Source organism: Alosa alosa, chromosome 7 (assembly GCF_017589495.1).
Source record: "Alosa alosa isolate M-15738 ecotype Scorff River chromosome 7, AALO_Geno_1.1, whole genome shotgun sequence".
Lineage (NCBI taxonomy): Eukaryota > Metazoa > Chordata > Actinopteri > Clupeiformes > Clupeidae > Alosa > Alosa alosa.
Window position 1 is genome coordinate 8,628,779 of NC_063195.1, and position 14,995 is coordinate 8,643,773.

The 14,995-nt window shown below is 43.8% G+C and overlaps 2 protein-coding genes across 2 annotated transcripts; both read right to left on the reverse strand.

The window, feature by feature from the left end:
• Positions 1-1,312: 1,312 nt before the first annotated feature.
• LOC125297730 (NACHT, LRR and PYD domains-containing protein 3-like) lies at positions 1,313-10,503 on the reverse strand. Its single transcript, XM_048248182.1, has 11 exons — positions 10,010-10,503; positions 9,617-9,727; positions 9,087-9,152; positions 8,359-8,531; positions 6,230-8,015; positions 5,657-5,830; positions 4,724-4,897; positions 3,740-3,913; positions 3,268-3,314; positions 2,418-2,554; positions 1,313-1,841 (listed from the first exon to the last, which is right to left on the reverse strand). The coding sequence occupies exons 1-11, from the start codon at positions 10,501-10,503 to the stop codon at positions 1,374-1,376; spliced, it is 3,804 nt and encodes a 1,267-aa protein (XP_048104139.1). The 3' UTR covers positions 1,313-1,373.
• A 2,476-nt stretch (positions 10,504-12,979) lies between these two features.
• On the reverse strand, positions 12,980-14,889 carry dand5 (DAN domain family, member 5). The gene is made up of 2 exons (XM_048248025.1): positions 13,691-14,889; positions 12,980-13,569 (listed from the first exon to the last, which is right to left on the reverse strand). The coding sequence occupies exons 1-2, from the start codon at positions 14,159-14,161 to the stop codon at positions 13,282-13,284; spliced, it is 759 nt and encodes a 252-aa protein (XP_048103982.1). The 5' UTR covers positions 14,162-14,889; the 3' UTR covers positions 12,980-13,281.
• Between the last annotated feature and the right edge of the window lie 106 nt (positions 14,890-14,995).

Below are 14,995 nucleotides of genomic sequence, written 5' to 3' on the forward strand. Positions count from 1 at the left end.
GCAGGAATCAGCACCTGGTTGGGATGGCTTTAGGGGTACAGGTCAGAGACTCTGTGATTGGCTGTGATGGCTTTAGGGGTACAGATCAGAGACTTTGTAATTGGCTGTGATAGCTTTAGAGGTACAGGTCAGAGATTCTGTGATTGGCTGTGATGACTTTAGAGGTAGAGCTCAGATACTCCGTGATTGGCTTTGATGGCTTTAGAGGTAGAGCTCAGAGACTCCGTGATTGGCTGGAATGGCTTTAAAGGTATGAGTCAGAGACTCTGTGATTGGCTGTGATGGCTTTAGGGGTACAGATCAGAGACTCTGTGATTGGCGTTGATGTCTTTAGTGGTAGAGCTCAGAGACTCTGTGACTGTGTTGCTTTGGTGACTCCCAGTGGTAGAACAGGGTACCAGCATGCACTAAATAGTAGACTATTATGGCAGAGCACACTAAAGACTAACCTTAGATTTAGAAAACGTCAAGATAATGAAAATAAAATAAAGACATGGCTCCATCTCTAACTGTTCATGCTTCTGGTGAGTAGCCTACAGGTCAGTTTTAAATCACTGGCTCTCATTCCTAGAGATAGATGTGTTCCGTGTGAGGGACAAAAGCTGTTAGTCTAATAGAAACATGCTCTGCTGTACAGGTACTGTACAAGGAGGAAAGGTTTCCTATTTAAAATCAGACTCCATGGTGACTCCCAGTGGTAAAAAAAAGTATGCCAAAATGTAGTAGACTACTATGGCATACTATATTAAAGGTGCTCTAAGCAATGCTGGGTAACGTCACTTCTGTTGACTTTCAAACAAATCAGAAAGCTAGCTCGCTACTTCCTCCCCCTCTCTCCCGTGCAATTGAAACTCTCCTAAACGCACATCTCGTCAGTGATTTGCTGGGAGAGTTTGTTATGTTTTCATGGGCAAGGTTTGCCCAAGTTGTTTTGTGGCTTGGTTTACATGGTCATGGATTGCCGCGGATCCCCAAAATGCTTTGCGTTCACCAATGGGAAAATGCCATGATGACGACACATTCGCAATCTCTATTCAAGACACAGACAGCTAGCGGATGGTGAGGTGATGTTTGCTTTAAGTGACAATAAATGTTTTAGCTTAAAAAAAACCTATGACATCGCTTAGAGCACCTTAGATAATACAAAACATTTAATACACATCAAGACAAGAAAGCGAAAAACATCATCTGTATCTAAAACATCCATCTGTAACTATGTCGCTGATACTGAGGGTCTTTTATAGACCCTTTCAACAATAAAAACAAAAACAATGCTCGAACGTTCTATTTGGTTCCCAATCTACTTCCAAACGGAAGCCTTGTGGGGCCAACTATGATGCTGATAATGGAACTCTCTTGAAAGGGTCTACACGTCACTGGCTCTCACTCTGAGAGAGCCATCTGGCCTCAGCGGCCTGTGGGATGGACAGGGTGCCTCTCATCGGGATCTTGCACAGGGTGACGGAGGAGTCCGGCCACACCATGAACCCCGCGTGAAGAGGCTCGGAGAACTTGGTCTGGTACGTGTGCAGGTGATGGATGGTGTCCGTGGCGACGCTGTAGAAGGACAGGGCGCCAGCCGGCCAGTTCAGGAACACGCCCACCCTCCTGGACCGGATGTGATGTGGGGCAAACAGGTCCAGCTTCCTGCTGTTCCTCCAGAAGGTGTAGCGGTGTCCGTCGTAGCACTCCAGGCTCCAGGAGAGGTCGTTGTGGCCGAGCACGCACTGGTCTTCCTCCAGTTTGCGCTGGATATCTGCATAGGCCACACCCACATCCACCCTCTCCTTCCACTCCAGCTCCCAGTAGCAGGGGCTAGACAAGGCCTCCTTACACAGCACCTATATCATAAATATAACAAATAATATTTATTATTATTATTATTTATTTACTTATTTATATATCTGGACAAGGCCTCCTTACACAGCACCTATATCATAAATATAACAAATAATGTTTATCATTATTATTATTATTATTATTATTTATTTATTTACTTATGTATATATCTGGACAAGGCCTCCTTACACAGCACCTATGCAATAATATAACAAATAATATTTATTATTATTATTATTATTATTATTATTATTATTATTATTTATTTACTTATGTATATATCTGGGCAAGGCTTCATTACACAGCACCCACAGTATGTAATGATACATATAACAAATAATATTTATCTTTATAATTTATTTGCTTACTTATCTATTTGTTTGTTTAGAGATGTATTAGAATAACTAAAGAAAATGCAATTTATTTTTATATCCACTTACTGTATGGGAAGATCATTTTAGAAATATATTTTGTAATATGGGCATGTTAATACATTCATAGTAATAGATTTTTTTCAAAATGTTATGCAAAAAAAAAAGTTTGTTTATTGCGTTGAAATGACTCCTGAGATACTGTACCTGGGGCCAGAAACTGAACCTGTCGGGGCAGTTGGAGTACAACTGGGGATCCTCCAGGAACAGCACTTTCGCGCACTCCTCGGTAAATGCCAGGTGGTCATTTGCGCTGTTCTCGTCCAGCGTTAGTTCACAAGAGTCTGCAAAATGGAGTGTAAGTGAAATGTTGTGTGGGTGAAATGTTGTGCTCATGTGCACTACAGTGAAATAAAAATGAACTTATGCAAAGTGTGGTCTTTCCTTCCGTTTTTTTTATTTAGTCACATGTTCGCTGCAGCACTTTAAGAAACTAAAAAGAGACCAAGTGAAGCCTGCTCCTGTTCCTGCATATCATGTGAGTCGAGGTACATTGAGTGCAGCAAAAAGGAGGATGACAGGATGAGGAGACAGCAACTGTACGATAACTGTTGGTATAACCGTACGGTAACTGATAACTATAATCCCCATGCATCTGTTACAGCAGTGTTTCTTAACTGGTGGGTCGGGACCCAAAAGTGGGTCGCGGAACCATTCTGTGTGGGTCGTGGAGCTTGTGGGTAAATAAATAAATAAATAATCACCCATTTTAAGTGCTACTTTGTCAGATCTACAGTACTATCTTAATATCCTGAAGACTTCACAAATGTAATGCCAAACATCAGCATGTTCTAAAGAAGTAGGCCTACAGGCACTTTGCGTGTCTTACAGTACCATGTAGCTCACCTTATCTGTTGGCTTGAACACTAAAAAAAAAATATGGGTCGCGAATAAATGAACATGGGAAATTGTGAGTCCCAAAGCCAGACCAGTTAAGAACCACTGTGTTACAGTATATCACACTAATCTATCAGAAACTAAAATGGAAGACACTTACATTTCCCTGGTCCGACTTCTAACCACAAGTCTGAAACTCCATTTAATCTGACAAAACAAAAGACATGATATCAGTTCATGCCACATGACAGATGTGTATACAAGGAGAAAGGTGAAGGTGTTGTAAAGATAATACAAATAGCAAAAATAACTATGTAGAAGAATAGTAATTAATAATTAATGACATAATTAATCCATTGAGTAATTAAAATCTGGTCATCATTAAAACGAGCCTCCTCCTCTCTCTCTCTCTGTCCTTACCCGAGTGTTTCTAGTTTACATTGTGGGTGCCTGACTCCACCTCTCTCGGGTGACTGACTCCGCCTCTCTTGGGTGTCTGACTCCGCCTCTCTTGGGTGTCTGACTCCGCCTCTCTGGGGTGCCTGACTCCGCCTCTCTCTATCTCTGTCCTTACCCGAGTGTCTCTAGTTTACATTGCGGGTGTCTGACTCCGCCTCTATCTCTGTCCTTACCCGAGTGTCTCTAGTTTACATTGCGGGTGCTGCACGGCGGAGAGGAGCAGATGGGCAGCTGATTGGCCAACGTGGTTGTGCCTCAGGTCCAGCTCTCTCACACGGGAGGATTTAGAGCTCACAGCACGGGTCAGAGAATCACAGCCCAGCTCAGAGAGACGACAGGACGACAGCCTGCAGAGAGAGAGAAGAAAGAGAGCGAGAGAGAGATAGACAGAGAGAGAGTGAGAGAGTGAGACAGAGAGAGAGAGATAGACAGAGAGAGAGAGAGTGAGAGAGACAGAGAAAGAATGAGAGAGTGAGACAGAGAGAGAGAGAGAGAGAGAGAGAGAGAGAGAGACACTGTCAGATACAGCAGCACTCTACACTGTGGTTGCAACTACATAAGCTAATTAATTCCCCAGAAGTTGACTTGTTCCACTAGTTGAACTCCTGAGGGGAAAAAAAATGCCCTCCTCTTGTCTCGCCTCAAATCCGGTTATAGTTCAAATAAGATCTCACATGTCGGATCTCAATAAGAGCTGATTTATTTCTTGCGGGATAAACTGCAGATAAATCATATTTTCCAAACATGAAATGTTTTCCTCTGGGCGAGCACTTGTCATGTGACTCCTGAGGAAAAATAACACAAACCCTTGTCTCACCCCAAATCTGATTAAAGTTCAAATAAGATCTCAAAAATACTATTCTCTATATCTACTATATAATTTTGCTCCTTATTTCTCCTAAAGGAATAAAAAAAATGTTTTATTTTGGGCAAGCAGCACTCGCCATGTGCCTCCTCTGGCTGACCTGAGTATCTCCAGTTTGCAGTGTGCACTCCCCAACTTTTCTCAATCTATTCTTTTGCTCTTTATTTCTCTTAAATCTCAATAAGAGCTGAATTATTTCTTGTGGGATAAATTGCAGATAAATCATATTTTCCAGACATGAAATGTTTTCCTCTGGGCAAGCAGCACTCGCCCTGTGCCTCCCCTGGCTGACCTGAGCGTCTCCAGTTTGCAGTGTGGACTCCCCAGCTGGTCTGTGAGCAGTTTGGCGCCGGCGTCATATAGTTGGTTGTTACTAAGGTCCAGCACTCTGAGACAAGAGGTGGGGTAACTCAAGATGGAGGCCAGAGACGCACAACTATGTTCTGTCATTCCACAAGATGATAATCTGAGAGAAATAGAGAGAAGAGAGAGAGATTGTGACATGGACAGGTGGATGTATACCTGTTTACATTTTATAAAACACTGCCAATAATTTATTTGATCTTGGGTTTCCATTAAACATTTCTTCTTTTATTTTTGCCTATAAAGCTAAAACAAATACCTTTCTTTACTTATATGAGACATAGATATACAAAAAACAAGCTCCATTTTATACGTGAAATCAGTGGGTGCATTCGACTTCTTCCAGCCTTGTGTAGATCCAGTTGAATATAAGGCATGTTTGTATTGTAAGATTCAGCTAAATCTGCGCAGCACTGCAAGATCTAACACGCCCATTGATTTGACGCTGCCGGAACACAAAGCCAGGTAATTTGCTTCCTTCCGATACAGGTCTTGTTATAACCTCTCTGTACACTTTACAATACTTTAGTTTGTCTGTAGGGACCCTCACCACACTACCAAGTGTAATTATATTTTGAGCATTGTCAGTGGTAGAAAATAGCGTTTGCTTTTTGACATGCTAGCTGACCCCTTAAGCCCATTCAGTGCAAAAAAGAAGTCTTGCTCAAAACTCCACAAATTAACGTAATTTTGCTCTCAATCAAAAGTTTGAACTTGTGAACTACCGTAAATCGACCCTAAGTTGTTTTTACTCCGGAGTTACGCTTTAAGAAAGTAATTTTTTGAAAACAAGTAAATAAAATAAAAAAATGTAGCAATCAAAATGATCCATCTGTGATGGGTCTAGCGTTAAACTGCTGACCTCAATGAGTCCAGTTTACAGAGCGGATTCCTGAGCTGGTCGGTCAGATGCTGGGCCACTGAATCCTGCAGGTGACTCTCACTGAGGTCCAGCTCCCTCAGGGGTGAGTTGACCAGCGCCAGAGATGAGAGCACCAGCTCAATGCACTTTGGACTGAGATTACAGCCAGCCAGGCTGAACAGATAGACAGAGACAGAGACAGAGAGAGAGAGAGAGAGAGAGAGAGAGAGAGAGAGAGAGAGAGAGAGCTCCTTTACATTGTCAAAAAAAGTGTGTCAAACTAAAGGAACATGCCAACTTTTTGGGAAGCTTATTTGCCATCTACGTCTAAGTTAGTTAAGAGGATACATATCCTTCTCTGTTGTGTACATGCAATAACCCAATTTGACGTCATTAGCCTGGGTTAGCATAATTCACTGGAAGTGGGCTAGCTAGACCAGTTAGCCCAAAAAGTTGGTGTGTTCCTTTAAATAAAATGATCTTAAAATGGTCATATAAATTGTCATGAATGTCTATTGAAATTAAGTTATATAAGTGAAAGGTATTTTGAGAGATGCAGTTCAGAGAACTCACACAGCCTTCTTGCAGCACCTCACCACTGGGAGCAGTCTCTTCCGTCCCTCATCTGATGTGTTGTACTTCTTCAAGTCCAGCTCGTCCAGAGTCTTGCCTGACATCATCAGCATGGACGCCAGCGCCGAGCAGTGGGACGGGCTGAGGGTTTTTTTCTGCTCCTTCTCAGACTTCAGGTAGCGCTCGATCTTCTCATGAATGGTGTGATCGTTCATCTCCAACAGACAGTGGAAGAGGTTGATGTACCTCTCGGGCGAAACGTGGGTCTCATTCATGGATTTGACGTAGGCTATGGTCTTGCCAATGCCTTTGGAAGTGTTCTCCGTGCCAGACAGCAAGCCTTGAAGGAGCCTCTGATTGGCCTCCAGGGAGATGCCAAGAAGGAAGCGAAGAAAAAGATCGAGGTGTCCGTTCTTGCTCTGAAGGGACTTGTCGACAGCGGCCTTGAGTAAAGTGTGCAAGGCCGGATCTTCACGCTGTGCTGTGGTCCTCTTTTTGAAGAGACCCTGTAGAGGACCAACTGCTGTGTTCGTTGACTTTGGGTTGGAGGTTTCGTCTGGGAAGAACGACATCAGGCCCTCTCGATTCTTGGTCATGTATGAGTGGAATACGAAAAATGCTGCCAGAAACTCCTGTATGGTCACATGGACAAAGCTGTAAACCTTTGCCTGGCCAAAGAGAGATTCCGCTCGAAAGATCTCAGTACACATCCCAGAATATACTGCCGCTTCATGGACGTCAATACCATCCTCTCTTGATTTCAGGATCTTTACTTGTTCTCCCGAGCCACTTCCTTGATCGTACTTGTGACTCTTGGCGATTGTCTGAATGAGCAGGAAGTGGATGAACATCTCGGTCAGGGTTTTGGGAATGGCTGTGCCGCTCTGATCCCATATCTCCTGGAGCACGGTGGCCGCGATCCAACAGAAGACCGGAATGTGACACATGACGTGGAGGTTCTTGGACGCCTTCAGGTGAGCTATGATTCTGACAGCCCTACTGGGGTCACTGATTCTCTTCCGGAAGTACTCTTCTTTCTGCGGTTCGCTGAACCCTTGCACCTCTGTCACCCGATGGATGTACTCCGGGGGAATCTGATCGGCTGCAGCTGGTCGTGAAGTGATCCATACGCGAGCCGAAGGAAGCAGACTCCCTATAATGAGGTTTGTTATGAGAGCCTCCACTGATGACGTCTGTGTTACGTCCAACAAGATGGGGGCCCCAGGAAACGTCAGTGTGTGTTGACTTTCATCCAGGCCGTCAAAGATGAACACCAGTTGACAGGCTTGGTATTGCTTGGAGCTCCTCAAACCTTTCAGCTCAGGGTGGAATTTCAGAAGAAGGCCGTGGAGACTGTATTCTGTGTCTTTAATCAAATTGGCCTCTCGAAACGGCAAGACAAACACGAACTCCACATCCTGGTTCGCCCGCCCCTCCGCCCAGTCCAGGATGAACTTCTGCACGGACACTGTTTTCCCAATGCCAGCGATTCCCTTGGTTATCACTGTCCTGATGTGTCTCTCTTGGCCAGGTAAAGGTTTGAAGATGTCGTTACAGTTGATGGCTGTGTCCGCACTGGCTTGGGTCTTGAGCGTGGACTCAAGTTGCCTAACCTCATGTTCCTTATTCACCCCTTCGCTCTCTCCCTCTGTGATTTGGAGCTCTGTGTAGATGTTTTCCAGGAGAGTTCGGGTTTCTGAACATGCGCTGCCTTCGCTAACGGACTCAAACCTCCTCTTCAAATTCAGCTTATGAGCTTGAATTACGGTTTTCAAAGCATCCTTGCCTTTTGAGAATGAAAATGCACCAAAGTAAAGTATATTACTTAAGGATGTCACTTACAATATCTGTTAATAGATCTGGCTAACTATCAATAATGCACCAAAGGATGTCACTAGATGTTAATAGATCTGGCATGAACAGGGAATTTGAAGTACAACTATCAAATATTGATATGTCAGCAGTATTGCTACAGCAACATCTAAAACCTACTTCACAAACCAGTAGCTGTTTTATCATACATAAAGATATCACATAAAAGCGTTGGTCATATTTGATGTGGTATGAAGTAGCACTTTCATGTTTTCTTTTTTTAATAATAAGTGTTATTTTAGATAGATTTCACTGACCACACACAGGGCAGTCGGAAAATGTTGCCGTTTCAGATTGGTCCAGGTAGCTGGAGATACAGTCCACGCAGAACCGGTGTCCACAGGTGATGGAGGTCACAGGGTCCGTCAGCCCCTTCATACACACGTCACACCTGGCCAGGCCCAACGAGAGACGGCCATCGCTCAACTTGCTGCACAGGACGCAGGAAGTAGGAAGTGGAGATTAACAGGAAGTGGGTGGTGTCAAGATTACAAAAATCATCAATGAGCACAGAAAGCGGGTGTAACATTGCAAATACAGTAAAAAAAATAGCTTTAATCCTTAGGTAGTCTATGATGACGTCTGGCAGGGGACTACAGATGGGCTTTTTAAGCTAACTTTTGTCATTTGTACATTGCCCCTTTTAAACAAAGAGAATGGAAATAAAATAAAGTAAATTAAGTCAGAGATCAATGTGGTAAATTAACATATTCAAGTGTACATACCCTTTTACATAATAAGACTGACCTCATTCCAAAACAAACACAGGGGTTTGAGATAAAGTCTTTGGTCATTAAGTGTTGAATTAAAGACAGTGTTCAACAGTTACCTTGAACTTTACATTCATTGTTGGGAGGATTAAGCACCCAGTCCAGTTTAGATTAAGGTATCAAATGTGTTATTCCTGTTTTGTTGTTTATCTATGGTCACCAACGAAATGTGATGATGCACTGATGATGTCAGTCTTCCTCTGTATCATGCCCACCTGTTGTCCAGTGGGGTGTCTTCAGCACTTCTCACAGACACAGCGCTGTCTTCTGGAGAGTCTTGACTGCCATGGTGCAGAGAATAAAAATATATCAGCCTAATGCACAATATTGGGAAATTGTCTCATTTTCACTGTTCAATAAGATGATTCAAGTTAAGTTAGGAAGCTATGGGATACTAAAGATACTGGAGACAAATTCTTGTGTTGGGGTGCATTGACATACTTAATAATAATAATAATAATAATAATAATAACAATAACAATAATGATGATAATAATAACCATCAACCACAGCATCTCAAAGCACACTCAGTCAGCCAATATCAAATTTAGCAATTATAAACAAAACGAAATGAGAGTATCTTCTTATTGCAAAAGACACACATGCACACGGACGCACACACACACACACACACACACACACACACACGCACGCACGCACGCACGCACACGCACACACACACACACACACGTACACACACACATAGAGAGAGAGAGAGAAAGAGAGAGAGAAATGAATGAATCACCCCTCATCCTGCTTCACATCAGGGCTGAAGTTTGGGGGTGTTCGGCATGAACAGTGGCTCTTCATGGAGTCTCCACTGGGAGTAGGAGAGACAGCTCTGCGTGCCCCCTGACTGGGCCCATGCAGAGAGAATGATTATGCAGTTAGTGTGTGTGTGTGTGTGTGTGTGTGTGTGTGTACATGTGTGCATGTCTGTGTGTGTAGCTGTGGTCATCTTATAGCCTGTCTGTTTTTGCTCTAACAACATTTCGTTGTTATCCTGTAACAGTGACAAATAAAAACTGAACTGAACAGAGCTGAGCTGAACATACCTTAGGATTAAGAGAGAGAGTGTGTGTGTGTGTGTGCGTGCGTGTGTGTGTGTGTGTGTGCGTGTATCTGTGATCATCCATACCTTGGGATTAAGAGAGTCCCTCCTGTGCTGGGTGAGTGCTCCTCCTTCACAGACACACATCTCTCCTCTGGGGGCTCGAATGTGAGGGTGGGGATGGGACCCCCAGGCCCTGGTCCTCTCCTCTCTCCAGCCTGCTCCACCACAGAGCCCTCCTCCACCTCCTCCTCCACCCTCCTCTGTCCAGCCTGCTCCACCACAGAGCCCTCCTCCACCTCCACCTCCTCCTCCACTCTCCTCTGTCCAGGCTGCTCCATCACAGAGCCCTCCTCCACTCTCCTCTCTCCAGCCTGCTCCACCACAGAGCCCTCCACCACCTCCTCCACCCTCCTCTGTCCAGGCTGCTCCACCACAGAGCCCTCCACCTCCACTCTCCTCTGTCCAGCCTGCTCCACCACAGAGCCCTCCTCCTCCTCCTCCACTCTCCACTGTCCAGCCTGCTCCACCACAGAGCCCTTCTCCACCTCCTCCACTCTCCTCTGTCCAGCCTGCTCCATCACAGAGCCCTCCACCACCTCCTCCTCCACTCTCCTCTGTCCAGGCTGCTCCACCACAGACACAGCTCCCACTCCCCCCTCTGCTCAGCCCAGGGTCAGCTCTAGTCGTCGCGGACAGACGAATCTATAACAGAGACAGCAGGGTTTCATTATTTTCTGTGTCCACAGTATGTGTCATGCATGATGAGGTTTTATGAAAAAAATAATTCTAACCCCTGTTTTTGTGTCACAAATGACACAATAGTGCATACTATATATGACCTAAATCTCTTTGTTTTCATGTTGCACTTATATAGAAGGACAGTCTTCTCAACATGAAGACATTATAGCATTATTAATTCAAACAATTCTTGAACAAGTTAGTCCAGTATGTTTTATATTTCGTCGAGGTAGAGAGAGAGAGCTTCCGTGACAGATCTGATTAGCAGGTTACAGTATGTGCCAGCTGATGATGAGGCATAGGAACCCGACTGACAGGTTTGTGTCGGCTGCAAGATCTACCAGATATGGAACTTCCCACATATCCATAACGCTCAGCAGCGTCAGTCGGAATGAGTTCAGAGGCATAGAAACATAATACACTGCTCCTTTCACCCTTTTCTCCATTCTCAAACTACATTCACAGAATGTCTGACAGTTCTTGCAAAATAAAACACTCGCCTCAAAAGTTTTACTTGTGCTCAGAACCAAACAGTGTCAGAGTACCGATCCAGTGTATGATTGAAGTGTTCCCTTACATTTTTTTTTTTTTGAGCTGTATATATCTGCAGTGCCCAAGATTCTTCTCTAATAACTAAACACTAAGGCCATCGCATGTATCGCTTATGTAATATCCCTGGACATCTCCTACCTTCTGGCAGGAGGTTTAGAAGCATATAAGGTGCAATAAAGCCCGATCAATAAAGTATCTATCTATCTATCTATCTATCTATCTATCTATCTATCTATCTACTCAACAAGACAAAGCCCCACAGATAAATGTATGCAGTGCAATAATGTATGTTTTTCCCATGAACCCCCAATGATATATGTAAATGTCTGTGTCAAATGTCTAGAGTGTATGAAATATGTATGTCTGTATGTGTCACCCTGTGCCTGTGACCATGTTTGATAAAAAGCGTTTTGGAAAATGTGAAAAAGAATTTCCCTAAGGGGACAACGAATACACTAACTTCTTGTTTATGCCAAAATAACAAACCACTAATCCTATAGAATTTGTTCATGGTGTCCTCAATCAACAACACACTTAGTACATTTATATTTACTTTTACAATTATAAATGTCTCTCCTTAAACAATATGCACATAATGTAATCCTACCGAGGGGGCAGGTAACAGTGCGGCAAAGTCCGTCCTCTGTTCACTGTTTAGAAGCACAAGTAAACCATTCAACATAGACGTGTTACATTACATTCATTACTGTAGATTTGATAAGGTTATATTGTTCAAACCTTCAGCGATGAGTTCAATACTGAAACATATATGTACGTAGGCTTACCTTAGGGCCGCTGTATAATGTTGAAAAGGACCTTTTTAAATCTTGAAAATGATTGTATCATCTGAGCGTGCAACTGCAGTGAAACAGATTTGTATATTGTTTGAAAGCACTCCAAGTGGGTGTGACTTAGCAAGTGAACTGTGGTTCTTTAACTTTACTACATCAAGGAGGAGGGGCTAAACTCTGGTTGACAGTGAGATATGTGGCATGCCAATCACAACTTGCATGGTCATTAACCATTCCTGTCCACAGACTGAAATTCCTTGTCCACTGCATTGCCAAGATGACAGCTGTGATCAATGACACAACAACCTGTGTCAAATGTTATCAAGCAAGCTGCTAAAACCTTGAGCTCTGGCATAACAGTATTAATGATAATACAGCTCTATCTGGATAGATAGATAGATAGATACTTTATTGATCCCCAAGGGGAAATTCAAGGTCTCAGTAGCATACACACATCATGCACTTACATCAGAAAAAGTAATATAGCCTACATATTAATAAAAAACTCCACTGTACAATAGAGACAGTAGAAGATAGACATGATACTAAAATGCTAAATATACTATATAAACTAAATCAAATATCAACATAGTGTGCTTAAGGATGATCAAGCATGACATTGCACATTGTTAGATGCACAAACATCATCAAAAAGTTGTTTCCTCAAGGAGCTTTAAGGACATGAACTTTACCATTTTACACACACACACACACACACACACACAACAATATGGTAAGAAAACATTTTCAAAAATTAAAAACAAATATTTATTCTTAGACACACAAAGGAGTGCAAATCAACAAGACCTAGAACAGAGACCCGGTAATAACAAATATGGCAACACATGACTTGCAGACTTCACGGACTTCTCCATGAATTAGCCTACACAGTAGGTTATTCATTCAGTCAAGCTTTAAAATAGGCCTAGTCTATCCCCGTAGTTTAACATAACACACTTACAGTAAAACAAACAAAATGTAGCCAACATCAAATAGGAACATTTGCTTGACCAAATATAACAAAAACTAAGCCAAAATAAATATTTTGGCAACGTCAGTAATAGAAAAGAAAGTGCTCTGGCCGACAAGCTCGACCTAGTCTTGACAAACATATGAAACATATGGATAATGACTACAAACATGGAAAAGGATAATCTTTCTTGTTAGACCACACGAACAACAGACAAAAGCAGCATGACATAACATTTACAGGAAACATATGAATACCGGTAGGTCTGCAATCAGTTTCTGAATTAAACATTCAGACTGCAACAATTATAAATGTGTCCTTGCAAAGGACTCGGCCCTCAGCTCCTCACGACCTGTCTCGCATTTGCACTCCTCCACCACCATCACGCGCTTCATTCGCACCTCGTGCCCGCAGCGCAGAGGAACAGTCACTGTGTGCGCTTTGGATGGCGCGCACCGCGAGCACGGGGCGCCGCGGTGACCGTTGACGGGAAGAGAGGCGTCTTCAGTGGGAGGCACGAACATTGAGCTGCACTGACCGTAACACAGGTGATTATGCACAGTCACTGTGTCGCACCCCGCCGCGGTGACTCGCTGCAAATTTGACAAAAACATAAAACAAAGTTAAAAATGACTATCCAACGTTGGCACGAACGCTCTCTCTCACACACACTAACACACAAACAAAACGAGCGAGGAAGAGACGGTAACACACCTGAGTAAAGGGGACCGCTGCGCAGCTTTGCTTGGACACATCTTTCGGATTTATGGGCAGAACCACCGCCTCCTTCTCGCGCTCGGACTTGTCCATCACACGCTGCCACATGCTCATACCCTGCCTCCTCTTCGTGTCGGCGCCGTGATGGCTGTCGCGGAGGTGAACCACTGGAGGAACCGACAGTTTGGTGGAAGGGCCCGCGCGACCGAGCGACAAGAAATCTGGAAAAGCGCCCTGGAGAGATGGCGCGCCTCTGGGTGACAAACCGTTCCTGAACATCCCCGTGTGCCTCAGGAAATGCGGACTGACTTTGACGACTCTAACCGATCCCCGAACAGGTTCGTCTGATCCAGCACCAGATGCGTCAAACTCGGCTGCTGCATTTTTCACGCTTTCGATTGCGTTACGAGGGAAAGCGTGCGCCGAGGCACACAGCAAAAACAAAACGGTGCTGATTTTAACGCTCATGATGACTACTGGCAGTTAAGTAGGCGATCAAGATATTGATAGAGGCCTATGCTACGTAACGGATTTTGCTGGAATCACTTAAGGTTTGTTTCGAACTCTACTGAAAAATAGTTTCCTCTGCGGTTCAAGGTTCCAACAGGTAACCTTGCTGTCTGTGGAAAACTTGAGGCAGATCACCGTATTTATAAAGATGCTCGAGTCCACCCTTTTGGACTGATTGCGATGGTGCCATAATTCCCACCCGTTAGGATCGCGGGATTTGTCGCACCTGCCCGATACACTGGAAGGGGGCAATAGGGACTTGAAACGTTTGTGCTTTTGATATTTATGGCAGGTGTGTTTTCGAGCACAGGTGACAGCCGAGGCACACATAAACCAGTTCGGGGTCCATTAGTTCCGTGGGAAACCGCTGACCAAAGACCAAATGCAATGAGGGAACAATGTATATGTATCCAGATGCAACTCTACCGATTAATGTGACTCCCGATATCATTTGCCTATTTATTGAAACGAAACAACGGTAAACATCAATCGTTTTAGAGGTTAGGCTACTTACGCTTGGCTACACTGATACATAAAGTTCAGATGACAGCTGGATCTTTAGGCTACATGATCACGAATCGGTTTGGTCCCACGCTAAACGTAATGAGGACGATCATCACCGGTAGTAAAATCATTAGGCTTCAGGACTGACTAAGCAATACGCTGTGTAGACAGTCATGGCTGTTGCCTGTAGGACTCTTTGCTAATGGGTTTACGACTACAAAGCTTCCCACGTTGCCTGAGAGGGAAATGTATGTGTGACCTTTGGGGAAAATAATTATATTCAATTAT